Below are 27468 nucleotides of genomic sequence, written 5' to 3'. Positions count from 1 at the left end.
CATCTCAAAAAAAAAAAAAAAAGGTGGTATGGGTGGCATGTGGCCAACATGCATTTCTTGGAATAGCTTTGATTTATTAATAAAATATGATAAATATAGTAGTCATTCCAAAAAGCTATTAACGCGTCTCAGAGATTTGAAGGCCTCAGCATCCAAACTACACTTCCCAGGCTGCCTCTGACACTTATAAGTAGCCCAGAAATCCTTTGTTCAGTGGTTTCTTGATTTCTGCTTTCGAAAATATGGTCAGTTGTAATTATGAGTATGTGAGAGTTCAGAGGAGAGAGAGCTGCGTGGGCTGGGGCCGGCTGGAAAGGCTTGGCACCGAACTAGGAGTGGAGCCGGGCTGGCCAGCAGCTGAGGGGGCTGAGATGGGCTGGGGTGGGCCAGGCTCACAGCCTCCAGGGAGGCTTCCTGAAGGGCCTGCGATGGGGCTGTGCCCCAAGAAAACTGCCAGCCTCTTCAGGACCACCTCCTCCCTCCTGGCCCTGGCCATGCACCTCCCCACAGGGGCCCTGGGACAGGCCAGGCTCCAGTTAAGGCATGTTCAGCCCCCAGACCTTTGCTCCGGCCTCTCCACCCAGGCAGGCTTCCCAGGGAACTGGGCAAAGGGCTGCACGATGGGACAGCCGGCCAGGCACCCTAAGGCTTGAGCGGTTAACAGCATGAGGACTGAGATGACCCCAGCCAGCCCTCCCACCCCCTCCACACCCCCACTCCCTGCCTGCTCTGGGGCCCCTTGGCCCTGAGGCCTCAGCAGCTGTCAGCAGGGAAGGGTGACAGAGGAGGGCCAGAGGTGACTTCCCAGCCTGTCCCTTCTCCCCCTGCTTGGGCCAGGCCCAGAGCTCTCCCCAGCTGTTGTCAGCAGCTGCGGAGCTTTGTTCTAGAGCCAGCTCTGGGTGCCCCCCTCCTCCCAGCACATCTTCCCACCATCCTTCACAGCTGCTGCCCCTGGGGAGGGGGCGGGGCGAATGTGGGAGACAGAGTCACATCCTTTGGTTCCTTTGATCCTAACAATGACCTGAAGAATAGGAATTCAAGCCCATGTTTTTGTGGAAGAGAAAGCTGATTCAGAGAGGCCAAGCAACTTGCTTGAAGTCACACAGCTGACTTTAGGCTCCCAACTCCCAGCGGTCTCCGACAGCCTTTCTTCAAAGTTCATTTGCACAGGATGGGGGCGGGGGCTTCAGGGCTCCTGGGCGTGACTCCCAGCTTGGCCATTTAGCACCTCAGGCAAGCTACTTAACCACCTGGACTGGAACTCCCATTTTCTTGCTTGTGAAATAAGATAATGGTACCCACCTCTTGGGATTATTGAGCAAATTAAATGAGATAATTAACGTCAAGTACTTTGCTTAAGGCTTGATGTGTTCTTAGTGCTCAAGCTGAGAACTGGCAGCATTACCATCGAGGGTATTAGCCACCTGTGTGCCCGGCATTCTGGGCGATTCTATAGGGGCTACAGACACATTCCAGAAATATTTGTATCTGTCAGTAAATATTCATTTGGCATGTGCTACGTGCCAGGTGCTAGAAAAAGAGCAGAGACAAAACAGACGCAATTCTTATTCCTGCTTACACTCTGCTTCACAAGGTGGCTGGAGAGACATGACTTCATCCTCACCATGGAAGCCTCGAGTGCCCTCACACACTGGGATTCACATCCACATTTTGCAGATGGGAAAACTGGGACCCAGAGGTCAGTGGCAGAGTTGGGCCAGGACCTAGCTTTTCTGAGGGTCTCAGGCAGTGCTACTCAGCACAGGATGCAGCCCTGTGGGCTTCCCGGAGGAGGCAGCCCTGTGGGCTTTCTGGAGGAGGCAGCCCTGTGGGCTTCCTGGAGGAGGCATTTTGTACTGAATCTTACAGGGCCTCAGGGCCTGGCGAGAGAGGTGGGGAATAGTACAGGATGCAGCCACCACAGTCTGGGCAGGAACAATTTCAGGAAGGTCTTATGGAGGGCAAGGCCTTTTGTTCCCCAGGGAGGAGGCCCTGCCAGAGCTTTAAATACGCCGTGCAGCCCAGAATAGCCCCCATTGTCTTGGTCTGCAGCTGGGGGACCCAGGGAGGAACCAGCACCGCCGTGGAGGATCCTGAGGGGGCTGATTCTGGCAGATTCTGGAGGTGGGGCGGGGAGGTCTTCAGGCACTTCCCTATATGGTGCGGTGGCACTTCTGCGGAAGGCTTTTCCAGTTTGGCCCCGGCAGGAAGGCCTGCCTTGTGGGAAGGGTGGAGCAGCAGCTCGAGTTCTGCGTGAGCAACGTGTGGCTGAGGGGGGAGCCTGGTGGGTGGGGACTCCCAGGGACGGCAGTGTGTCCGACTGAAGGTGCCCCTTTGTGCACCAGGGGGAATGTGTGCATTGGCTCACTGGGCCCTCCTGCAGGTGGGCCTAGCCCAGGCCCTTGCCCAGGGCCTCCTGGCACCCTCTCCTGCTGTAGCTATTTTGGGCACTGGCTGTGTTCAGGCTTGGGGAGTGATGGGTAATCCTGCCCAGACCAAGGCTGCTGGGGCGAGGTTGGTGGGTACTGCCTGGACTGCCGTTCCAGCTCCCTGAATCTTTGATAACTATAGTTTCTGCCCCTGGCTTCAGCTTCAAAGGGTCATGTCCGCAGACTCTGAGGGGATGCCAGCCCCACTGATGAGGCAGAGAAAGGTGCCAGACAAGCCTTGTCCCTTGGGACATTCCCTACTCTCAGTTCTCAGCATCAGGACTAGGTCTTTTCTTTTCTTTTCTTTTCTTTTCTGTTTTTTTTTAAGACAGAGTCTCACTCTGTCACCCAGGCTGGAGTGCAGTGGCACGATCTCAGCTCACTGCAACCTCTGCCTCCCAGGGTCAAGCAATTTTCCTGCCTCAGCCTCCTGAGTAGCTGGGACTACAGGCATGTGCTACCACACCCGGCTAATTTTTTATTTTTTAGTGGAGACGGGGTTTCACCGTATTGGCCAGGCTGGTCTCAAACTCCTGACCTCAGGTGATCTGCCCGCCTCGGCTTCCCAAAGTGCTGGGATTATAGCCTAGTCATGCTTTTTCTAAGCAACTGGTTTGCTTTTATGTTATGGGACATGGAATCTAGGGACTGGTCAGGTTTCCTTCTTCCCATTGGCAGCTGGAAAGCTCAGGGCCACGTGAGTTGTCCCTTTCCTAGATCTCTGGGATTCAGCGTGTGCTCTCTGTCTACTTTCCTCACCCCAGGCTCCAGCTGCCTGCCCTACCTGAGTTTTTCTTACACATCTTTAGTTAATTTTCTCTTGGCTATTATGCGTGCATCTTTGTAAACTGTCCAGAGCCTTTTTGGAACAGGGCAAGTGGGGACGTATAAATGAATGATGAGGATGATGGTGACGATGACCCTTTGCTGGGCAGGTCTCTGCAGCCTGCCTCCTTCTGGCTTTGTCCTGACTTTGTTTTTGTTTTCGTTTCTTTGAGATGGAGTTTCACTCTGTTGCCCAGGTTGGAGTGCGGTGACACCATCTTGGCTCACTGCAACCGCCACCTCCCAGGTTCAAGGGATTCTCCTGCCTCAGCCTCCTGAGTAGCTAGGATAACAGGCATGTGCCACCATGCCCAGCTAATTTTTGTATTTTTTAGTAGAGACAGGGTTTTGCCAGGTTGGCCAGGTTGGTCTCGAACTCCTGACTTCAGGTGATCCACCAGCCTCAGCCTCTCAAAGTTCTGGGATTACAGATGTGAGCCACCACGCCCAGCCTGTCTTGACTTGGAAATCCTCTCCCTTAGCCCTGTTCCCTTTGCAGGCAGGACACAGCCTAGAATTTCAGAATCCTGATGTTTTACAGTGTCAGGGCTCTAAAATATCAAAGCCAGAGGAAGCTTTGGGATCATTAAAGTTGATGTTTTTCAAACTCGTTAAGCAGTGAAACCCTTACTTTATCAAAATAATGGTGATACTCACAGCAAACACTTACAGAGCATTCACCATGTGCAGTGTCATTTGTGGCAGTTTATATTTATATTTATTTATTTATTTATTTATTTTATTTTATTTTTTTTTTTTTTGAGACGGAGTTTCACTCATGTTACCCAGGCTGGAGTGCAATGGCGCGATCTCGGCTCACCGCAACCTCCGCCTCCTGGGTTCAGGCAATTCTCCTGCCTCAGCCTCCTGAGTAGCTGGGATTACAGGCACGCACCACCATGCCCAGCTAATTTTTTGTATTTTTAGTAGAGACGGGGTTTCACCATGTTGACCAGGATGGTCTCGATCTCTTGACCTCATGATCCACCCGCCTCGGCCTCCCAAAGTGCTGGGATTACAGGCTTGAGCCACCGCGCCCGGCCTATATTTATATTTAATCTTCACAACAACCCTGTGAGATAGATACTATTCCTATGAATGATTGTGCCTATTTTACAGATGAGGAAACGGAGGCACAGAGAGGGGAAATGACTTGCCCATGGCCTCACAGCTAACCAAGGGCTGAACCAGTTGTATTATGTAGAAGGTGAGAATTTTATACAAAGGAAAGAGGTGGCTTTGTGGCTGGGCCCAGTGGCTCATGCCTGTAATCCCAGCACTTTAGGAGGCCAAGGCAGTTCCATGAGGCCAAGGTCCATGAGACCAGGAGTTCGAGACCAGCCTGGGCAACATAGAGAGACCCCGTCTCTACAAAAAAATAAAAATATTAGCCAGGTGTGGTGATGTATGCCTATACTCCCAGCTACTTGGAAGGCTGAAGCAGGAGGATATCTTGAATCCAAGAGGTCGAGCCACTGCCCTCTGGTTTGGGCAACAGAGCAGAACTTTGTGTTTAAAAAAAAAATTGGATGTATTTTGATTAAAGTGAGTGTTTGGGAAGGGGCCCAAATTCTAATGGTGCCCCCTTCCACCTCACTCTTGTCCAGAGTGGCCCTGAGTCTGCTGAGCGTGGACTGGAGCTCCATGACCTGGAACTGCCTCATCATTGGACGGAGGGGAGTCTGAAGCCCAGAGAAGGGAAGGGACTCGCCCAAGAGGTCAGAGCTGTCAGGGAGCCCTGTTCTCAGTCGCTGTCCTGAAGAGCACCAGCACTGTCACCTGCATGGCCCCGGCCCCCCTCACCTGCATGGCCCCGGCCCCCCTCACCTGCATGGCCCTGGCCCTGAGAGTGAGTCCCTACCCGGGCCTCAACTCTCTTTCTCTCTGAGGCACAGATACCTGCAGACTTTCTGGAGGATCCTAGCGGACCAGGAATGACTGGGTGCTGGGCCACCTTCTGCTTCCCCTCTGACAGGACTCCCCTCCCTGAGAGAGCAGGCCGATGGCGGCGGGGAAGGGTCAGGTTATGTCTGGGTTTTTCAGGTGACAGGTGACAGTCACCCTGAGGAGAGGCAGGCTGCCAACTAGCCTGCCAACCAGCCTGCTTGTCTTTCCGCAGGGCCTTGCGGCTTTTCTTGTCTTCAAGGGCCTCCTTCGCAAAGCCCCTGGGTGTTGGGGACCTGTCTTACATCTAGACTCTGACTTAAGGCTGGCTGAGGGACAGGTAGGATGGTCGGGATGGTGTTCCCAAAGTGTGTTCTGTGGAACCCTAGTCTAGTGAGCTTTGCATCAGTAAAGCGTTCCAGGTTAAACGACTTTGGGAAACACTAAATAGTTGCACGTGACCGCCCCCAATCCTCCCCCACGTCATTCCCCCCAGGCCCATCTTGTTGCTTGAGACATTTAGGACTCAGGGAGGCAGCTCAGCTTCGTGTAACCAGCCTTTCCCAGATGTGTTTGTCTCCCCCACGCCTCGTCCCGTGCCAGAGTCACTGCGTCCAGGAAAGGACAATAACATGAAGAAAGCAGACACGGGCACTTCAGCAGGCAGCCTCCTTGCTCCGATTTCCAGCTTGGCTGTCCACGGGCTGTCTCAGCCATGGGCCTGGCCCTGCCACCCCTTCCATACAGCAGATGAGGAAGGCCCTGGCAGGGGTCAGGGGGAGCAGACCTCCTTGGCCACAGCTGCCGAGATGCCGTTCCAACCTGTTTTTTCCTGTTGCTGATGCCCTCGGGAGTGAGCGCTGAGTGGAGTCGCCGAGGCCTGGCTGCCTGGCTGTGTTGCGCAATGCTTTGGAGACAGAGCTCTGGCCCCCGCTCGCCTCCGAGGCCCCCACACACACCCACCCGGGGGGCTCCTCCGTGACCACGGCAGCCTGCCGTCTCCCCGGAGATGGGCTTCCCAGCAGGAAAGCCCCAGGGATCATCGGGACCGGGAGGTACAGACTTCCTTCCAGTGTGGAGCCAGGGGTCTTAGGTTCAAGTATTGGTTTTTCCAACTCTGTGGCTATGGGAACGTCAGCTCTCTGAGCTTCAGCCTCCTCACTTATAAAACCCATTAGCTAATTAATTGTTTTTAGAGAGGGTGTCACTTTGTGGTCCAGATTGGAGTACAGTGGTGTAGTCATAGCTCACTGCAGCTTCGAATTCCCAGACTCCAGCAATCCTCCTGCCTCAGCCTCCTGAGTAGCTGGGACAACAGGTGTGCATCACCACAGCTGTTTGATTTTGATTTTCGTAGAGACAGGGTCTTACCATGTGTCCAGGCTGGTCGTGAACGCCTGTCCTCAAGTAATCCTCCTGCCTCAGTTTTCATTCATCAATTCAACAATTTGGTTTTTGATTTTTGGTTTTTGTTTTGTTTTGTTTTGTTTTTTGAGATAGACTCTTGCTCTGTCATCCAGGCTAGAGTGCAATGGCGTGATCTCGGTGCAACCTCCAAGTGCAACCTCCACCTCCTGGGTTCAAGTGATTCTCCTGCCTCAGTCTCCCAAGTAGCTGGGATTATAGGTGCCCGCCATTGCAGCAGGCTAATTTTTGTATTTTTAGCAGCGACAGGGTTTCACCAGGTTGGCCAGGCTGATCTCGAACTCCTGACCTCAGGTGATCCACCCGCCTTGGCCTCCCAAAGTGCTTGGATTAAAGACGTGAGTCACCGACTGTGCCCAGCTGAAAGGTGACATTTTAGCAAAAACTGGAAGAAGAGGAGTGAATGATGGAGTGTGTGGGGACAGTGTCCCAGGCAGAGGGCTTGGTGCACTTGAGGATTATGGAGGGATGCATGTGGCTATTTTAGAGGGCAGGGAGTCGGGGAGAACAGTAGCAAATGAGGTTGGAGCGGGACGCGCACGTGTGGTGGGTGTGTGTGCAGGCAGATTACATAGAACCTGGCTGGCCGTGATAAGGGCTTTTCCTCTCACCCTTTGGTGAGTCAGGAGTCGTGGGAAGGCCTAAGCGGGCAGGTTTAGGAAGTGGCCGTGGTTGTTGGTGGAGTTTCATGGCAACATAACTTTGTGGAACATTCCGCCCACCCTTCCATAGCCCTGGCACTGTGCAAGGGGCATCATTCATGAAATCTGTGGGCAGTGACCCAGCAGGGTATGGGAAGGCCCGACCAGGTTGCTGTGCCCTTGAAGCCCCACAGACATGCCAGGGCTGCAGGGCAGCTGGGAGCTGGAGAACCTGAGAGCCAAGCCAGGTTGTGTGCAGGAGGCCGGCATGTGAACGCTGCAGGCGTTGCCAGCAGCCACGGTGCCTGGCGGATAGTGTTCAACCCTCAGGGACCTTCTTGCTGGGCGGCCCAGCCCAGAAGCTGCTCCTGCTTGGGCCACCCCCACCGCCTTGGCCATACCTGGCACACGGGTAGGGCAGGGGCATTTCCCAGTGGCTTCCTGCTTTCCTGTAAGTTGGCAGACAACTCCTTCAGCCACCAGGGTCACCCAATCTTGGGGTGTCTGTGGGGGACGGAGAAGAGTGCAAGGACTCTGGGTGGAACAGTGGAAACTTGATCTCTGTGACAGCACAACTGAGGGGCGGCGCTTTTAAGTGGAAAAGCCCACTCACGCCGCCCTTTCACTCCTCTGCCACTCACACGCTGCGCCAGGCTTCTTCCCACCCTGCGAACTTGCCCTGCCCTCTCCAGCCCTGGTCTCAGCATGTGCCCTCCCCTCCGCCTGGTCCACACTCTTCCCCTCCTTAGGGTTTCACCGTGAGACCAGCCTGGCCAACATGGTGAAACCCTATCTCTACTAAAAATACAAAAATTAGCCTGGTGTGATGGTGGGCACCTATACTCCCAGCTACTTGGGAGCCTGAGGCAGGAGAATCACTTGAACCCAGGAGGCGGAGGTTGTACTGGGCCGAGATCATGCCATTGCACTCTAGTCTGGGTGACAGAGGGAGACTGTCTCCTCCACTTTACTTAGGCGAAGTCATCTCTCAGGCCCAGCTGAGTTAGCATTTCTTCTGGGAACCATCCCCAGCCTCCCAGCCACCTCCCTAAGTGAGGGGACCCTCCCCGGGCTCCGCCGGCCCCCATCCCTCCTCTTCAGCATTCTCCTCGCACGGCATTGTCAGCACGTGTTTCCGTGGAGTTCTGTGCCTGTCCATTTCACATTTTGTCCCCCTGGCCCAGCACATAGTACATACCCAGTAAGTAGAGGTTGAAGTGACTTGAACCAAGTGGGACAACCGGATGAGGAAGCTGAGGCCACCCAGCTAGAATGTGGCCCGGGTGGCCCGGACTTGGGGGTGTCTGACAGCACAGCTGGCTCTGCCCCACTGACTAGAAGTCAAGTGCTCTCACCAGTCCCTGCCTGGTCAGTGGCAGACCAGGCTGTGTGCCCACCCTAGCTAAGTCATAGATGCCTCCAAGGCAAAGACCACATGGGACCCGCCTGGAGAAGGGCAAGGCAGATTCAGAGCTTGGGACTGTGCCTCTCAGAGAGGCCACCACCTCATTCCACGTGCCTCTCCCGGTAGCCCCAGGAAGGGGGCAAAGCAGGGACCTTTTTTTGCTCCCATTTTATTTTTATTTTATTTATTTATTTATTTATTTGTTTATTTTTGGAGACGGAGTTTCGCTCTTGTTACCCAGGCTGGAGTGCAATGGTGCGATCTCGACTCACCGCCACCTCCGCCTCCTGGGTTCAAGCAATTCTCCTGCCTCAGCCTCCTGAGTAGTTGGGATTACAGGCACGCGCCACCATGCCCAGCTAATTTTTTTTTGTAGTTTTAGTAGAGACGGGGTTTCACCATGTTGACCAGGATGGTCTCGATCTCTTGACCTCATGATCCACCCGCCTCGGCCTCCCAAAGTGCTGGGATTACAGGCTTGAGCCACCGCGCCCAGCCTTATTTATTTATTTTTGAGATGGAGTTTCCCTCTTGTTGCCCAGGCTGGAGTGCAGTGGTGCAGTCTTGGCTCGCTGCAACCTCTGCCTCCTGGATTCAAGCGATTCTCCTGCCTCAGCCTCCTGAGTAGCTGGGATTACAGGCACGCGCCACCACACCCAGCTAAGTTTTGTATTTTAGTAGAGATGGAGTTTCACCACGTTGGCCAGGCTGGTCTTGAGCTCCTGGCCTCAGGTGATCTGCCCACCTCGGCCTCCCAGAGTGCTGGGATTACAGGCATGAGTCACCATGCCCAGCCTTTTGCTCCCATTTTATAACAGAGAGAACTAAGTCTGGGAAGGATTGTTATGTTAGGACAGAGGCCATCTTAGAATGGATTTCAGGGCTCCCCTGACCTAGTCCCCTCCTTCCCTTGGGATGAAGTGTTACCGTCTCTGTTGCATTAATGGGAACTGAGGAGTAGAGGTGAATTCTGGCACTTTCCAGCTGTGTAATCTTGGGCAAGCCTCCTTCTGAAGTTTGCCTTCTTCTGTCAGGTGGGTTAATTTCCACCTCAGGGCTGCTGGGCACATTCATTCATTTGGTTTGTCTGTGAGTTGGCAGATTGATTAATACCTACTGCGTGTTTTCTGTTGTGGAGCTGAGCAATGCTCAAGACAGATCAGTCATTGCTTTCTGCATGTTGTTGTTCTCATGGACTGAGATGGTGGGTGTGGACGCCCCGTGCATACAGTAGGGACTCACTAAAGTTAGCTAAAAGGTGAAGGAGGCAGAGGCTTGTCCAAGCCGACATGGTGAGGATGGGGCTGAGCTGGGACTAGAAACTCCAGACCCCAGCTTCCCACTCTCTGGGCCTCTGCTGAAGGCCCTGACCTGCCCCAGCCCTCCCGAAAGGCCCTGGATGGAATGCAGCTTTTCCAGGTTGCCGCCCTTGATATGAGCATACAGAGGGCAGGGGTCAGAGGTCAGAAACAGGGCCCTGCTGGCAGCCGTGCCTTTAGGCTGGCAGAATACAGGAGCATGAACCCAGCAGAGGGGAATTCTGGTTTCAGACTCTGTTCCCATTGCCTTTGCTGTGTGACGTAGGGCAGGTAACTGCACCTCTCTGAGCTTGTTTCCTTATCTATCAAATGAGGGTGCCACCAGTGTCTCCCTCGTGCGGTTGTGGTGGACCTGAGTGGCGTAAGCCTTGTGAAGACCTTAGCTCAGCCCCTGGCACGAAGAAGCCCTGGATGTGTGTTGGCCCCTCTCCTTGTTTGGGGGGGCCCATATTCCTCCTGGCTGACTGGCTGGCAAAGTTCCTGACACCTTGGGGGCCCCCGTGTGAGAAGCTGGCAGGCCTCCCGAGTGGCACGGGCAACACAAGCATGCCAGAGGAGGCGGTGGCCACCTCCCTTCCGGCTCGGCGCCCCTCTCAGACTGCCAGGGGATTAAAGGCCTTTTGGCCTTTGTGTCAGCTCGCCCGCCCCTGGCAGTTTGTACAACAAAGTGCTGCCCCGACAGATTCCTTCCCCTGTGCCGTCTGTCGCCCGTGGGCAGGGCAATGGGTGGCCTGGGGGTGGGGCAGGGAACCTTGATCCTGTATCTGGGGCGTGGGTTGTAGCCCAGTATGGGAAGCACTTGTTTTGGGGTTACCTGGGAGCCTGCATCCTGGCAGCGGGGGACGGTGACCTTGTCAGGGTTCATGTCCCTCCCCAGAAATTTTGGGGCCAAGGATCACATTGTGTGCTGGTTCCTTGGCAGTGGGCAGAGGAAGGGTCACTGAGGCAGAACCTGTGCATGATTGTGTCGTGGAAGCAGGTGGGCAGGCAGGGGCTCTTTTGTTCCCCCGCCCCCTCGCTGTCTTTGGATTTTGATGGCGTGAGCTCACTCCAACCCCACATGCCTGGAGCCTGGCCCTGGGCAGCTGTAGCCACCCTGGGGACATGCGGTGCTCAGACCTTCCTGCCTGGCTGCTGGGGCGGTGGGGGGCTCAGTCCCAGGCCTGGGCTACAAGGAGGGTGGGTGGGCTGGCTGCCAAAGGCATGTGAAGAATGTCTCTGGAGAAGCCCAAAGCCCTTGGTTGGTCCCAGAGTCAGCCCCGGAGCAAGCAGACAACTTTGAGCCATGGGACCCAACTCTGTTGCCCACCCCTTGCTAGGGCCCCGCCCACTCAGCCGGACTCCTCCCTTCATCCCGGATCTGGAGGTGACCCCAGGCCTGAGCCCACACCTCATACTCCCCATGTATCACCCCTCAACCACACCTTCCCCTCACCCTACGCTGCACTCCCTACATGGTACTAATCCTAATGCTCATTAAGCACTTACTGTATAAGTAATTCTCGTGCTTATTAAACACTTATTGTATAAGTAAGCACCGGGGTAAGTGCCTTACCTGCTTGATCCCATTTACCCAGATGACCCTCTCAGAGCCTCAGTTTCTTCATCCAGAAAATGGAAATAATAACACAAGCTCACAGTTCCTTGACTGAAAGCCTCAGAGTCAGATGTGTTTTGGAATTCAGAAGTTTTCAAGTTTGAGGAAGGTGATATAGAACATGTACCTAGCTGGGATGTGACAGCCCCAGTGGAGTCTGGGTCACATCCCATGATCAAACAACAGTAATGTTGCGGCAGAGAAACGCAGGACCCTTCCCGCTAAGTGGAGTGAATGCACTGTGAACAGCTTCATGTCAGTTCAGGTCAGGACTTGGCATCAAATTACCTTGCTATAAACTTTTTTTTTTTTGACAAGAGTCTTGCCCGGTGGCCCAGGCTGGACTGCAGTAGTACGATCTCGGTTCACTGCAACCTCCACCTCCTGGGTTCAAGCAATTCTCCTGCCTCAGCCTCCTGAGTAGTTGGGACTTCAGGCATGCACCATCATGCCCGGCTAAGTTCTGTATTTTTAGTAGAGACGGGGTTTCACTGTGTTGGCCAGACTGGTCTCAAACTCCTGGCCTCAAGTGATCCGCCCACCTTGGCCTCCCAAAGTGCTGGGATTGCAGGTGAGAGCCACCGCTCCCAGCCTTATAAACAAGTTTACAAAAAACATGTTTGGCTTTCAGTGCTCTTTGGAATCCTCTCATTGCAGATGGGGAGTGTCGTCCCCAGAGTTCCAGCCCTCCCTGCAGTTTCTGTGAGGATTGGTTGAGACAGTTCCTACAGTGTGACGCAGTGCCTGGCATGGAAAAAGCCTTAGTGGCATTTGACTGTCATTGTCATCTCTTAACCGGGCTGCCATCTGCATCTTTTCTTTTAGCAGCCCCGAAACTCTCGTCTATGCACATAACCTTTAAAAAGTCCACTGAGGCTGGGTGCAGTGGCTCATACCTGTAATCCCAGCACTTTGGGAGGCCAAGGTGAGTAGATCATGAGGTCAGTAGTTCAAGACTAGCCTGGCCAACATGCTGAAACCCCGTCTCTACTCAAAATACAAAAATTTGCCTGACGTGGTTGTGGGTGTCTGTAGTCCCAGCTACTCAGGAGGCTTCGGTGGCGGAATGGCTTGAACCCAGGAGGCAGAGGTTGCAGTGAGCCGAGATCGCACCACCGCACTCTAGCTCGGGCAGCGGGGTGAGACTCCGTCTCCAAAAAAAACTAACTCCATTGAAAGCCCTAAACCCTATACCTGCTCTTTCTGTCTGTACCTCCCCCGACTTCTCTCCGTCCTGTGCCTTGTGGTTTTCTTCTCCGTGCTGAGCCCTTCCCTAGCCAGCCCTGGCTGCCTCTTCATCCTCACCCAGGCCAGGAGATGAGGATCCAGCCTGCATTCATTGTCCCCAAGGACATGACTTGGACCTAGAGTTCCACGTGACCCTCGTGCTCACCAGGAGGGCCTGGACATAGCCCACCTCAGGGGCTGGGTGCCTCCCAGAAGCCCCTCGCCTACGGTCCCGCCTGTGTTCTGGGAATGCCTGCCCACTGGGGGCCACCCTGCCTGCATCCCAGCCCCAAGCAATTGTTTTCAGCCTGTAGAACAGTCCTCTGGCCTGGGCCCCGTTGAGTCAGCTGCCTCCCATACCCGCTTCCCCCCCCATAACCAGGAACTAAAGGGTCTGAAAAATCCCCCTCTCTGCTTGGCTACTTCCTCTCTGGCTGAGGTCTGCCCTCTAGACCATTCCTCTCTGGCTTCCTGTCCCGCTCCAACACATACCTGAAGTGCTGGGTTCCTCTAGGAGGAAGCTGGGCTCCCTCACAGCCGGAGACGGGCTAGAGGGCAGGAAACCTGGGTTCTATTTCTGCCTCTGACCTTGGAGCCGCTAATGCCCCTCCTTGGGACCTGAGGCACGTGCTGCCTGGCCCCAGGCCACTGCCAGCCTGGGCATCCCGTGGGGCCGTCCTGGAAGCTGGTCAGGTTGGGGACAGGGACTGGCCAAACCTGGGCTCCCTGGTACTGGCCTCTGCTTAGGCCTCATGGCCATCCTTCCTCATGTCCTGGTGGGCAGAAGGCCTGGGGTGGGATGCCAGCTCCTCACCTGTGATCTGGGCAGGCACGTCTCCCCAGGGCTCACTGGGAAAGGGGAGCATTCGCACCTCCTCAGTCACCTCCCAGGGTCACTGTCAACCCAGGTGATGCTAGGCTGAGGAAATGCATTGTAAAGTGGCGTGCAGGGTGGCCGAGAGGCTTTGCAAGAATGACTCCCAGTGATCTTGTATCTGCCTCGTTGCACAGCCCTGGTCACAGAGGTGGCACAGCACAGTGGTAGCTGCTCAGGCCTTGGAGCCCGACCACAGGGTTCAAATCTCAGCCCTGCCATATGTCAGTTTCAACAGGTATCCTGACTTTCTCTGCTCTCTTTGCCCCACTTCTCAGTGGAACCCCCATAAGACCTATAACCTGGTTTAGGAGTGCCTGGTGCATAGTAAGTGCTCAATAAATGTTAGCTGTTATCATTCCTCCAGCAGATCGTGGACTTTCCCATTCTGGGTCCAAGATCCTTCTTTGGTCAAGTCTTGAGTTCCTTTTGGCTCTTTCCGGGAGCCTCTTTCCTGTCTGTTCCATCTCCCCTCCCAGAAATACAGCTGCTGGAACCTTTTCATCTTCAGCTTTTTACAAATAAAGTCTCTGCTCTTGCTGACTTATTCCTTGCCACGGGCCCTGATTTGACCCTGGATCCTCAGACCCTGGGGTGGGGGCTACAAGCAAAGCAGACTGGCAGATGGAGGGGTCCATGCCCTGGGGTCCTGTGCTGGAGCAGGGGACACTTCAGTCCAAGTCCCGACGTGCTCTGGCCTCTCTTTCCCCTCTCCCTCCAGATGTGTGTTCCTGGCTTTCTTTCCATGTTGAATCTCACTTTGCTATTTCCTGTCTGGTCCCAAGCTCCCCCCCACCCCCCCGGCCGCCACCACCCCCTAGCCAGCTCCCCCCTCCCTGGGAAAAGCTCTGGACCTTGCTCGTCACTCACCACCAGGTTTTCCTTTCCAGTCTGCAGTGTCTGGGAGATGCTGGGAGCCTCAGTGGCCCAGGCATATCCTCCATAACCTTGGCTGCACTGGGAAAGGGATTGGCATTGACAGAGCCCCCCCAGATGGGGAGGACCCCTCAAATCTCTGTCCAGAGTCAGTGCCCCTGCACCAGCCCCAGCCTCATACCCACCTTGGATCAGTCAGGCCTGCTCCAGCCAGTGGGAACACTGCCCTGTACCGACCCAGGGAAGGAGGCAGAGCCCCTGGTAGTGGCTGGTCTTGTGATTCTTAACCAGTGGCTGTCAGAATTCCCCGGACGTGCACAACTATAACCACCCTCCTGGGATGGAAGAACCTGACTCACTGGCTCTGAGAAGGAGCCCAGTAATCTGCATTTCTCACCAGCTTCTAGAAATTCTGAAGTGCACTCCGGAATGCACATCCAATGGGCACAGCCTGGAAGTCCACAGGCCAGCACTCAGGAAGACAGGGGCAGGCACTCATGCAGAAGGAGAGGGCGGCAGAGGAGAAGGAACAGGAGGCAACATTTGCCCTGGGTTGTCGGGGGAAGGGGCTTTAGGCTGAAGCAGGAATAAGGTGTGGATAGCGCAGGTCTGAGAGCACCACAAACACAGTGAGGAACACACAGCACCCAGCCCCTACCCCATCCAGGGAGCTCAGGCCTGGGACAGGAGGTGCCTATAGATCTCACAGAGGTAGGTAGTGCCTCCCCAAGGAAGTCATCTTCAAGTAGCAGCTGGAATAATAGGTGATGACCTGTTTTTCCATGCATTCATTCATTAGTTCATTCAAGTATTTACTGAACACGGGGTGCAGAGAAGGTGGAGATGAATTCATCACAGCCCTTGCCTTCAAGGTGCTTCCACTCCAATGGAGTTACAGATAATAGCCTTGTGAGCCCAGGAGGGCCCAGAACCAGACAGGGGGTTGAGAGCAAGGAGTCAGGACAAAGAGAGTTTCTTTTCTAGTCATCCTTATTGAGGCATAAATACACATAATAAACTATACCCATTTTCAGTAATGAGCTGCGTATGCCCAGTGACCCATCACCCAGAAGGTTCTCTTGTGGCCCCTTCCCAGTCACCCCCAGCCTCCCCTTAGTCCCAAGTGACTGCTGATCTTCTCGTCACTATGGATTAGACTTTCACTGCTGAGGTTTCGTATAAATGGAATCGTATAGTTTGTAGTCATTTGTGTCTGGCTTCTTTCAGACCCACGCGTATCAGTCGATCCCTTGTTCCTCCTTATTCCTGAGTAGGTGGAGGAGATGGTGTTGCAGCTGATTTTGGAGGATTCGTTGGAGTTTGCCTGAGAAACAAAGAGAGGAAGGGCATTCCAGCAGAGGGGCTGGCATGAGAAACGCGAGGCGTGAGGGACATGGACTTTGGGAGTTGTGGGGTGGGGAGGGAAGTGGGTCTGCCTGGCTCTTCGTTTTTTCTCCTCCTTGGCCTTTGCTCCAACTTGACCTCACTATCTTGTCTAGCCCTTGTGGGTTTGGTTTTCCTTCTGACTTAGGGCCAGGGCAGGGCCTGCAGCCCTCATGCCAGGCCATCATGAATCTGTGCACGCTTGCGGGGTACAGGGGTCCCTTGGGCTCCCCTGGGTTTGTTTCCCCTATGTCAGTTGGTGAAACTGCTTTGGAAACATCCGGATCTCGTCTAGTGGGAAGGAGGCCCTCACTGCCGGGACCCACACCTGAGAAGGCAGGTGTTGTGGCCACGGCGGCCCTTCCGTTCCTCCCACCTAGTGCAGGCCCCAAGGTGGAGCTCATCCTAGGCTGGCAGCAGCCTGAGGTCACGTGGAGTGGACACCACGCCTGTCCCCATTCAGCCCAGATGCTGGGCTCCGCCTCCACACTGCTGGGTGCAGGGATGAGCCTGTCAGTGTGGCTGCATGTGCCAAAGCTGATTCTCCAGCACCGTGGAATGTGTTCCCTGCAGCCTGGAGACCGGGAGGCCAGAGCGAGGCAGGAACAGGAGCCAAATGGCCTGGGAGGAGCTGCCTGGGGAGGCAGCAGCTTTGAGCAACTCGCCCTCGCCTTCTGCCCGTGTCCCCACCCGTGGCTGACCCTGGCCCTCCTTCCACCTGCCCATGTCCCCCATCTGTGCTGGCCCAGGTCACCCGTTTACCCGCCTGCCATCTCCCCATCCACATGCTCATGTCCTGGGTGTCCCTTGCCTTCTCTTTACTTACCAAAGTGATTTACATTTTATCGTCTGCTTTATTTGAGGATTCATTCAGAATTTACAGGTCTGGGCTCTGAAGCCTCCAGGGGCTAATGGGACTTGGGAAAACTGAGTCAAAAATGGGTTCGGCCCCTGCCTGGCTTACTGAGCCATACTGAGTCAAATTTAACTACTGGGGGTGGAACTCCGGGTCCTCCTGGAGGTGAGAGGAAGAGCCGTGGGGCTCAGCGGGAGCTGGAGAGAGTGACTCAGTTGGCTCTGTCGTCTACTTACAGGTGACCCATGGGCTGAGGGCATACGATGGCTTGTCTCTACCTGAGGACACGGAGACCGTCACAGCAAGCCGAATGGGCTGGAGCTATTCGTACCTTTCTGACGATGAGGACCTGCTGGCTGACAGCGCCTCCGGAGGTAAGCCAAGGTCTCCGGGGCTGGGAGCAGAGGGGTGGGGGCTGAGACCATGCTTCTTCCCACTGGTCTTTGAAGAGGCCCTATGAAAGTCCACAAGGTGATGCCTCAAGAGATGGGCTGTGTGTGTCCTGAGCCCTGGTCCGAGTGACCCCAGCATCCTCCACTTACAACCTGTGTGGCCCTGGCCTGGTCATCACTGCAGCCTGGGACGATCAGGACCCACTGGGCAGGTGGCTGGCAATGCACCTTGTAGGAGCTCACCCATCCCCGTACGCCTCCTCCATGTCCTCACCTGGAGGCCAGTCTGATCTGCCTACTCCTGCCCCAGCCACTGGACAGATAGTTTTGAGTCCCTGGAGTTTGGGGCCTCAGCCCACACCCTCTCTTTTTTGTTGTTGTTTTTTGAGACAGAGTCTCACTCTGTTGCCCAGGCTGGAGTCAGTGGCATGATCTTAGCTCACTGGAACCTCCGCCTCCTGGGTTTAAGCAATTCTCCTACATCAGCCTCCCGAGTAGCTGGGACTACAGGCATGTGCCACCACACCCGGCTAATTTTTGTATTTTTAGTAGAGACAGGGTTTCACCATGTTGGCCAGGCTGGTCTTAAACCCCCGACCTCAAGTGATCCACCCACCTCAGCCTCCCCAAGTGCTGCAATTACAGGCTTGAGCCATCGAGCCCAGCTGGCCCACGCCCTCTGTGATGGAGGCTTCCAAACTGACTTTCATAGACCATCCCTCCCCAGACATGGGGGAGGAGGGTGACCATTCTTTGCTTTAGTGACCATTTCTTTGGTTGCAGTACCAACCCTGCCCCACTGTGTACCAGGTGCCCAGAGCAGTGCCTGACACCCAGTAGGTACTCAACAAATATGTGTTGTTGCTGAAAATGTCTCTTTTTTGCTTGTAGATGGCCTGGGCAGCGGGGACCTGGGCAGCGGGGACTTCCAGATGGGTAAGTTGCTGCGGGCCTCCCACAGATCTCCCTCCTGCCCCCAAGGAAGCCCCAGAGCCGGTCTCGTGGGTTGAGGGTCTCGAGGGCTCCTTGGGCCTGCCCTGGGGTGCAAAGCAAGGATAAGTGGGGGTGGTCCCTCACCTGCTGAGTGACAGTTGTGCAGACTGATTGGCAGGTCCCTGCAAGGCTGGTATGACCAGGTCCTATGCTTGCCCATGCCAGACACAGGGATCAGGGCAGTGGGCAGGTAAAGCCCAGTTCTGCTGGGGACTGAGAGCCAGTCAGCTATTCCACATTCAAAGCAAAGTTCTCACTTCCCAGGGCAGCTCAGCTGTTGAGTCCTTCCCCAGAGCCCCCTGGGAGCACAGCTGGGGATCCCAGGCAAAGACAAACAGAACAGAGGGGCTCTGTGGAATCGGGCATCACACACCCAGCAGGGTGGGCAGGGCACAGAGCAAGCCTGACTCCAGGCTTGGGAGGGAAAACCCTGCCTTAAGGTGGGTCACCTGCTGGGAAGCAAGGGCTTCTGGCTTAGGGACACAAGGCTGGGCTCTGTGGAGGGAGGGGAGTCAGCCCCTACCCTGGTCAGACTGGCCCAGCACTGGGACGGGACCCAGCGTCCCTGCTTCCTTCCACTCTGGAATTCTGGGTGGAGAAGGATTGACCCTAGGACAAGGCCCAGTGGCTCTGTATGGTTCCTACTGCCCACTCTGGGAGGCAGCCCCTGGGACAGTCTGTGCCAAGGTAGGCCTTGGGCAAATCTGGCCTGGGCCTCTTCTGGGGTGGAGGCACCTCACTTTAGCCGACATATCAGGGACCTTCAGATGCCAGCAGGTGGCATCCTAACTGGGTCAGTGCAGACGGGAGGGTTGGTCCCTGGGTAACCTGGTCCTGACTGTGACCTCCCAGAGCCCAGACTTGGGCTCCGCCTGGTTTTCCATGTGTAGGTCCCCACGAGGCTGCAGGATGCCTGGGATCTGGGTGGAGCCTGGGAGAGGGAGTGTCAGGTGGGCCCCGGGCACACACGCCACGTCCAGTCCTGTCCTGGAATAGCCTATGCTAATGCGTTCCTGGAGCTGCCTCTGGGCAAACCAGGCCTGCGTCTGATCCTCCCTGTCCATGCATGAACCATCTCCCGCCCTTCTGGGGTGCCGCCCGCTGCAGCAGCTCCACACTGGCTGGGCAGGCCTGGCCAGCCCACCTGCCCCTCTGAGAAGCAGCTGTGAGGGTAGGTGAGGCCGGAGGAGGAAGAGGTGGGGAACAGGGTGCAGCAGCTGGAGGGGGCCCACACCAGGGAGGGTGCTGTTCCTCGCAAGTAGGAACAGGTGGGGCCTCAGACCCTCCAGGCCCAAACCCTGGCTCCTGCCAGCTGCCCGTGGTGCAGGTCCAGGCAGCTGGGCTGAATGGCAGTCAGGGCGGCAGCAGGTGTGTGCCTTCCTGATCCCAGGGTCCCACGGTGCCCGCTCAGCCTTGATCAAGGGCAGCACCCGCCACCCCTGCACTCATAAGCCAGGGCCGTCCTGACCATCATGGGGCCATGCCTAGGCCCTGACGCAGTCCCAGACCACTGAGATGACTCTTTCCCTCCTCCCCCTGGGCCTGGCTGCAGCTCCCTGGCTCAGCTCCAACCCCGAGTGTCAACACCCACCTCTGACAGCCTCCCCTCCCCAGGACCCCTTCCCAACTCTCCTCCCCCAGTTTCTTTCCATCTTCTGACCTGTCTCTTTCTGTCTTCCCCCACGCCCGTGTGTCCCCCCGCTGCGACACTGTCTGCATGTCTGTGTGTCTCCCCTGCCCTCCTACCTGCCTGGGTCCTCTTCCCCACTCCTCGGTGTCTGTCTCTGTGCCCCCTCCCTCTGCCTCATCCTGTCCTCCCTCTCTCTGGCTCGCCATCGCTCCCTCTCGCCCTCTCTCTCCCTCTCGCCCTCTCTCTCCCTCTCGCCCTCTCTCTCCCTCTCGCCCTCTCTCTCCCTCTCTCCCCTCTGCCTTGATCTTTTTCTTTCTTTCTTTTCCCCTCTGCCTTTTTCTTCGCCTGTCTTGCCTTTTCTCTCTCATTCTCCCCCCAACTTTCTGTGTCTCTGTCTTTGTCTTTCTATCTCTTTGTGTCTCCCTCTCTCTTCCAGTGTCTCTGCCTCTCTCTCTCTGGTTCTCTGTCTTGTCTCCCTCGCTGTCAATCTCCCTCCTCTCCTCCCTGTCTGTCTCTACTCTGCAGGCTCGGGGCCGCCCCTGGGCCGCCCGCCCGTGGCCGGCATGATGGTCTCGGAGCCTGATGAGGCATCCCCTCTCAGTAAGTGACCCAGGCCCGGGCCAGGTGGGAGCGCTGCTCTCTCTGCCTCCCTCTACATCCTCTCTCCCCACTCTTCCCTTTCTCTCCTTTCTCCCTATTCTCTTCCTCCCTAAACTGCACTTTGCTGTGAGTCACACAGGAGGCTCAGAGGCACCACTCTAAGGAGTCCAGGGACCAGGCCAGCCACTGCGCCTGCCCAGGACACAGCCAGGCCTGCCCTGGGCCCACAAATCTAAACACAGGGGGCTGGGACCCTGGCATTCTTCCCCATGGGTGTTGGTCAGGCAGAGATAGGTGCCCCAGCCCTGCAGGGAACCAGGCCCTGCATTCCAGAGGCCGCTGTGTCCACCTAACCACAGGCTGATCCTGGGCCCACCCAAGGGACCCACAGGGACCCAGGGCTGGAATTCAGGGGCCTTGGTGTGTTCGGGGAAACTCTGTTGAGCAGGGATGAGAATCAGGAGTTGGTGGGTAGCCGGCTCCGGGGCTAGGGCTGCTCAGGTGTGCAGCCCCCACCTCCACCCTGGGTTCAGGCAGCTCTCTCCCTCCTCGAGCCTCTGGTCTCCCTTTCCCAGCCTCTGGCTCCAAGGGAACTCACCAGATAGGGTCAGAGGAGGGAGAGGACTGGCCAGAGACCACCCTTATCCGAGGCACAGCCTCATCTCTGCTGGCTGCACCAGTATCCTTGGCTCTGTGGGCTGGTTCTTTTTTTCTTTTCTTTTCTTTTTTTTTGAGATGGAGTCTTGCTCTGTCACCCAGGCTAGAATGCAATGCAGTGACACAGTCTTGGCTCACTGCAACCTCTGCCTCCGTGGTTTAAGTGATCCACCTGCCTCAGCCTCCTGAGTAGCTGGGATTACAGACACGCAGTACCATGCCTGACTGATTTTTGTATTTTCACCATATTGGCCAGGCTGGTCCTGAACTCCTGACCTCAAGTGATCCATCCACCTCAGCCTCCCAAAGTGCTGGGATTACAGGCATGAGCCACTAGGCCCAGCTTGGGGGCTGGTTCTTGAAGGAGAGGCGGCCTCACCTTCTGCCCCACTGATAGGCACCAGCTGCATGGTGGGAGACGGAGGGTGTTTGCTTGCCCTTGGTCTCAAAGAAGGAAGGAAGGTGGGGTCAGGCTGGAGGTCCTGGGCCCTTTCCAGGCCCTAGTAGAAAGGGACTTTGTGGAACTCCAGCCCCCTCCCCTGGGATCGGGCACATTCCTGGGCAGAGGCCCGGCCTCCTCGCCCTCGCTGGGCCATGGGGCTGAGGCCACGGGCTTGGGTGGGGGTACTCTCAATGGGCCTCTGTGCCGGCTCACAAGGGGCCTCTGTAGCCAAGCCATGGTCCCCACACTCTGGCCCACAGAGCCCCTCCCACTCGGCACCAGGAGCCCGGCCCAGCCCAGGCCCTGTGGTTCAGAGCAGGCAGCGCCAGGCCTTTCTTCGCAGAGCCGCAGAGGAAGAGTGTCCTGTGCACCTGCGGGCCAAACAGACAGAGTGAAGTGGGAGGAGGGGCCTGGCAGTAGCACAGACAGTGCCACTCCCTGCTCTGCCACCTACACACCGGATTTCAGATTTTTGGATTCGGATGCTTGGCTTGTATATGAGTCATTTGTCACTCTTATTCATTCATATTTATCACATACAGGAATTCACAAACATGGTGAAATTTAATGAGTATAAAATGTCTCGTATATAGTAGGTGCTTAAGAAATGACAGTTGCACTTTGGAAGGCCGAACCAAGAGGGTTGCTTGAGCCCAGGAGTTTAAAGCCAGCCTGGGCAACATAGCAAGACCCCATCTCTACCAAAAGTCAAAAACTTAGCTGGGCATGAGGGCATGCACCTGTAATCCCAGCTACTCGGGAGGCTGCAGTGAGCTGTGGTCATGCTACCGCACTGCGGCCTGGATGACAGAGCAAGGCCCTGCCAAAGAAAAGAAAAGAAAAGAAAGAAACAACAGACACATGTGTGTGCTCACACCAGTCTGAGATGCATTTAGCCATCACTTAACGAGGAACCCGCTGTGTGCCAGGCACGTGATGAGGGGGTATCCCAGGTTCCCCCTCATCAAGCTTAGATTCTGGTGGTGGACAGAGGATGAGGCAGCTTCAATGCTCGGCCGCTTTGCTGTGTGCTGGGTGCTGCATCTGAGCACAAGGGTCTGGTGCATGTGAACACAATAGCACGCGCTCCTCGCAGCCACCCAGGTGGTGCATGCAGTCAGTATCCCATTAGGAAACAGAAACTCAGAGCCGAGACCCACGATTGTTACTGTGATGTGAAACCTGGCAGAAACTACGCAGTGCCGGGTGGAAGGTGCTCTGCGAGGGAAAGCAGGGCACTGTGGGAGCCCAGGGGAGCGGTCTCTACCCCAGCCAGGGCAGATCAGGAGGCGATGGCTGAGCCAAGTCCTGAGGCGATGACTGAGCCAATGAGTGAGTAGGAACTGGCCAGGGAAGGCTGGCAGAGCCTTTCCCAGGCACATGCAGGTAATGCCTGTACCAGGCCAGCCCCCTCTAGGAGCCACTCCTTCTTGTCCAGCCTTCCTGTGGATTGCTGGGGTCTCCTCTTCTGCACCATCACTTGGTTTCTGGATCAGGCTATTTTCCCTGTTAGTTAAAGCCCCTCAGTCAAGTTGGAGCCTTGACACTGACCCCTGAGCATGTGTATAGAAAGCTGTGCTGGGCATGGCTATGGACACACAGGTGTCAGCCTTGACGGAGGCCTCCCGGGGCCATCCCTGCAGCTCCGCCTGAATGGTCCAGCTGCCTAACGTCACTACGTGCCAGGCTGGGCCTCTCAGAATGATACCTCCTTCACTTTTCCACAGTTTACTTCCGAGCCCTGGTGAATTTCACTCGTTCCATCACGTACAGCCCTCAGCTGGAGGATGCCGGCTCCAGGGAGTTCCGAGAGGTGTCCGAGGCTGTGGTCGACACGGTGAGGCGATGTGGGGTTCAGGAAGCTCGAGGGCATGGCGGGGCAGGACTGGGGATGGGGTGAAGGCCTCTGGGGCTGATGGCGCTGTGTCCTTCCTCAGCTGGAGTCGGAGTACTTGAAAATTCCCGGAGACCAGGTTGTCAGTGTGGTGTTCATCAAGTGAGAAGGGGCCCCTGGGGGCTGCCAGGGGACTTGAGCGGGTAACCTGGAGGGGGCTGATGAGGATGGGAAGGAAGCCTGGCACCATGGAAAGGCCTATAGGATGAGTCGCTATCGGTGGAAATTCAGGAATTGGTGGGGGGATGATTGGGACCTTTAGTTGCCCTGCTTTGGGTACGGGCTGTCCTGGAACAGGACCTGACCATTGGAGCAGAAGCCTCATGGAGGAGCTGAGAGCACAGAAGTCTTGCTGACCCTCCTCTCCTGCCCATCTCCATCCCCAGGGAGCTGGATGGCTGGGTTTTCGTGGAGCTGGATGTGGGCTCAGAAGGGAATCCAGACGGGACCCAGATTCAGGAGGTGCTGCACAGGGTCGTCTCCAGCGGCTCCATGGCCTCCTACATGACCTCTCCCCAGGGATTCCAGTTCCGACGCCTGGGCACAGGTGAGCCTATCCTGGTGCCTGAGTTCGCCTCCTCCAGACTTGTTGGGTGGGTGGGGTGGGACCTTTCAGTGTCTCCACCATGGGCTCCCAACTTGGGCTTGCACAGCTTTAGAAACGGGGAGCTCACCACCTCCTGAGTCCACCCCATCTATCTTTACACAATCTTGACTTGGTAGAGCACAGACTGTTTCCTGTAGCACATCCCCATTAGACCCAAGTTCTGCTCCTTCCTTCTAGACCTCTACACATTGACAGTAGGTCTTCAGGCCTTGATGCATCCCATACTTACAAGTCCAAAACACATTATTACTTAATAGTAACCAGCAACTGTTTACTGAGCGCTGACTGCCCTTATTTCTAGCCTCCAGGTCAGTCTTCACAGCAATTCCTGTGCAGAAAATGTTATTCCCCGTTTCAGAGACGGGGGAACTGAGGCTCAGAAAGGAAAATCTGTATTTGTCCAGAACCAGATGGGCAGATAGTGAAAAGGCTAGGATTTCAAACAAACTCAAGTCTTGCCAGAACCTGTGATGAGAGAAGCAGGAGAAACTGAGGCACAGAGAGTCTAGGAAACCGGTCCAAAGCCACACAGCTGTTAGGTGCAGAATCCTGGCCTTTGTACTTCGGGTCAGCCCAGATTTCCTTCTTCTGTGCCCCTGATCTCCTGTTTCAACATCCTGAGTCTTTTCTTTCTCTAGCCCGAACAGCCCTAGGCCACCCCTCACAGGCTGTGGTTCTCAGCACTGTCTCCTCTCTCTGGGAAGACCCTGACTCAGTGAAACGCAGAATGGAACAGCCTCTATTCCTTCCATGGTGTAGCACAATTAGAAAAACAGTGAAACCATCACCTCCCTTGTCCTGCACCTCAATTCAGCCGGGCATAGTGGCGTGTGCCTGTAGTCCTAACTACTCAGAAGGCTGAGGCAGGAGGATCACTTGAGCCCAGGAGTTCGAGGCTGCAGTGCGCTAAGCCAGCCCCCTCTAGGAGCCACTCCTTGTCCAGTGCACTCTTGTCCATGCCACTGCACTCCAGCCTGGGCGACAGAGGAAAACGCTGTCTCTAAAGCAAAACAAAACAAAACAAAACAAACAGTTAGTACACCTAGAGATCAGCCTTGCTCTTCTGGTACCACTAGGCCCACTGGGTGGGGTTCCAGCCCTTCTCTCTCACTTTTCAATGAGTCCTCCTGGCTAGGGATGGCAGAAGGGCCGGGCCCAGCCCTACGGCCCTCAGCTTTGGGCTCCCAGGCGGAGCGACCACTGACCACATCTTCCTTTTCAGCACAGACCCCCCCACCCCCGCCGGCCGCTGTGGCGGTCGCAGTGACACCAGGTGAGAGTGTAAGCCAGGCCCAGGCCCAGCCAGGTTCCTAGAGAAGTTAAGGATGGAGAGGAAGCCAGGCATGGGGGCTCCCATGGCGCCTGTAGCCCCAGCACTTTGGAGGCCAAGACGGGAGGATTACTTGAGACGAAGAGTGTGAGACCGGCTTGGGCAGCATAGTGGGATCCTGTCTCTAAAAAAAGAAAAAAACATTTTTAAGGATGGAGGGGAGAGAAGGATGAGGGCGAGATGGCTGGCTGGGCACAGCCCAAGACAGCTGGGCATTCCCCTCTCCCCTCCTTTGTCCTCACTGGGCCAGGCTGCGGCCTGCATGTGTGTGGTGTGGTTTTTGCATGTGTGTGGCATGTCACCTGTGTGTGGGGTCTGTGTTAGAGACGGGGGAGGCCACTGCCCCATGTCCCATGCCCCACGCGTGCTGTGGATGTGTCTACTACGTGCTCCTTGCCCTCGCTATGCCTGCCAGAAACCGAGCTGCCCTACACAGGGCACCGAATCCCACTCCAGCCACGCAGCGCCTGTGCTGTTCCCGCAGCTTCCCGCACCTCCCTCTGGCCATCTCTGACTCCAGTCTGCTCCTCCACCCCCAGTGCCCCAGTTCCCGAGAGCCTGCACCGAGGCCGAGTTTGCCTGCCACAGCTACAACGAGTGTGTGGCCCTGGAGTATCGCTGTGACCGGCGGCCTGACTGCAGGGACATGTCCGACGAGCTCAACTGTGGTGAGGAGATGTCCAGGGCCACAAGTGGGTTGGGCCTCAATGGAAGGCCAGGGTCCTACACCCGGGTCTTGGAGTCCGTCGGGGACTATGAAGCTTTGGTGCAGGCAGAGGATGGGGGCGTAGGAAGGGTGACGACAGAGCCAGGCAGGGGGCGGCAGGAAGTGGTGTTGGGGAGTACAGGGTGGGCCTGGGGAGTGTGGGGGACAAGGAGCAGGTGAGAGCCACCTGCTTCTGCCAAATGCCAAGCAGACTCTGTCCACAGAGGAGCCGGTCCTGGGAGTCAGCCCCACATTCTCTCTCCTGATGGAAACAACACCTTTACCACCCCGGCTGGAGGCAATCACCACGAGACAGCCACCACATACCCATGCTCCCCAGCCCCTGCTTCCTGCTTCCACCAGGCCCCTGCCCTGTGGGCCCCAGGAGGTGGCATGCCGCAGTGGGCACTGCATCCCCAGAGACTACCTCTGCGACGGGCAGGACGACTGCAAGGATGGCAGCGATGAGCTGGACTGCGGTGGGCGCCGGCAGGGGTGCAGGTGGGTTTGGGGAGCGGGAAGCTGGCCTGGGAGGCGCTGCTGACCCTTGCCTGGTCCCTTAGGCACCCCGCCACCCTGTGAGCCCAACGAGTTCGCCTGCGAGAATGGACACTGTGCCCTCAAGCTGTGGCGCTGTGATGGTGACTTTGACTGTAAGGACCAGACCGATGAAACCAACTGCCGTGAGTATCTGCGGTTCCAGCCGAGGCCCCTCCTGCCCTGCCCAGGCCGTTTGTTCCTGCCCCACCCCTGCACTCCTGTTCTGCCCCTCTCCTCCACCCAGCCCCTGCCCCGCCCCTCCGCTTTTCCCAATCCCCCAAGCCTGTTTGTTTGCTCTCCCTGGCTGGGTGACATATTCCAAGGTTTTTCTGACCAGAACCATGAGGCCTCTTGGCCCTGAGCTGGCCTTTGGTGAAGCAGTGTGCTTAGCCTGCCTGTGGTTTGTGTCTCTTCATTTCTTTCCTTTATTTTTGTTATCATGAAGCTTCTCTTTGTTTAGCGTGTGGGTCAGATGAATGGCTAGGAGGGTTCTGTGTGCCAAGGTCGCTTGGCGATGGGTCCTTGGCATATGCATGCAAGTCAGAGCCTTACCATTATGGGCTTAGAGGCTTCTCCTCTGAAGCAGGGACTAGGTGATTTCTTCCTCCATGTCCAGCTCTTTGTCTATCTATCAGCCTACCCACTCATCCATTCACCCATCAACCTGTCCAAGTCCCACCACCCATGCACCCACCTATGCATCCATTTTCCATCCACCCAGCCCTTCATTCATCTGTCCACCCCACCCATCCATCCATCCGTCCATCCATCCATCCATCCATCCATCTACCCATCCATCCATCCATCCATCCACCCACCCACCCACCTATCCATCCATCCATCCATCCATCCATCTACCCACCCTTCCATCCACCCACCCACCCACCCACCCATCCATCCATCCATCCATCCACCCATCCATCCACCCACCCACCC

At 56.1% G+C, this 27468-nt stretch overlaps 1 protein-coding gene across 8 annotated transcripts in view; it reads left to right on the top strand.

Moving 5' to 3' along the window:
* The window catches only part of HSPG2 (heparan sulfate proteoglycan 2), a 124009-nt gene that overhangs the window by 25784 nt on the left and 70757 nt on the right, over positions 1-27468 (top strand). For all 8 annotated transcript variants that reach the window (XM_017506939.2, XM_017506931.2, XM_037730732.1 and 5 more), the window contains exons 2-9: positions 16980-17115; positions 18025-18069; positions 23183-23292; positions 23393-23451; positions 23736-23896; positions 25826-25954; positions 26217-26471; positions 26556-26675. In XM_017506939.2, the coding sequence (XP_017362428.1) occupies positions 16980-17115; positions 18025-18069; positions 23183-23292; positions 23393-23451; positions 23736-23896; positions 25826-25954; positions 26217-26471; positions 26556-26675 (1015 nt within the window). The remainder of the gene's footprint in view (positions 1-16979; positions 17116-18024; positions 18070-23182; positions 23293-23392; positions 23452-23735; positions 23897-25825; positions 25955-26216; positions 26472-26555; positions 26676-27468) is intronic.

The sequence above is a fragment of the Cebus imitator genome, unplaced genomic scaffold (genome assembly GCF_001604975.1).
Source record: "Cebus imitator isolate Cc_AM_T3 unplaced genomic scaffold, Cebus_imitator-1.0 Scaffold15, whole genome shotgun sequence".
NCBI classification, from domain to species: Eukaryota; Metazoa; Chordata; class Mammalia; order Primates; family Cebidae; genus Cebus; species Cebus imitator.
Note: the sequence above shows the minus strand (reverse complement) of the source record. Positions and strands in the feature narration are given on the sequence as shown.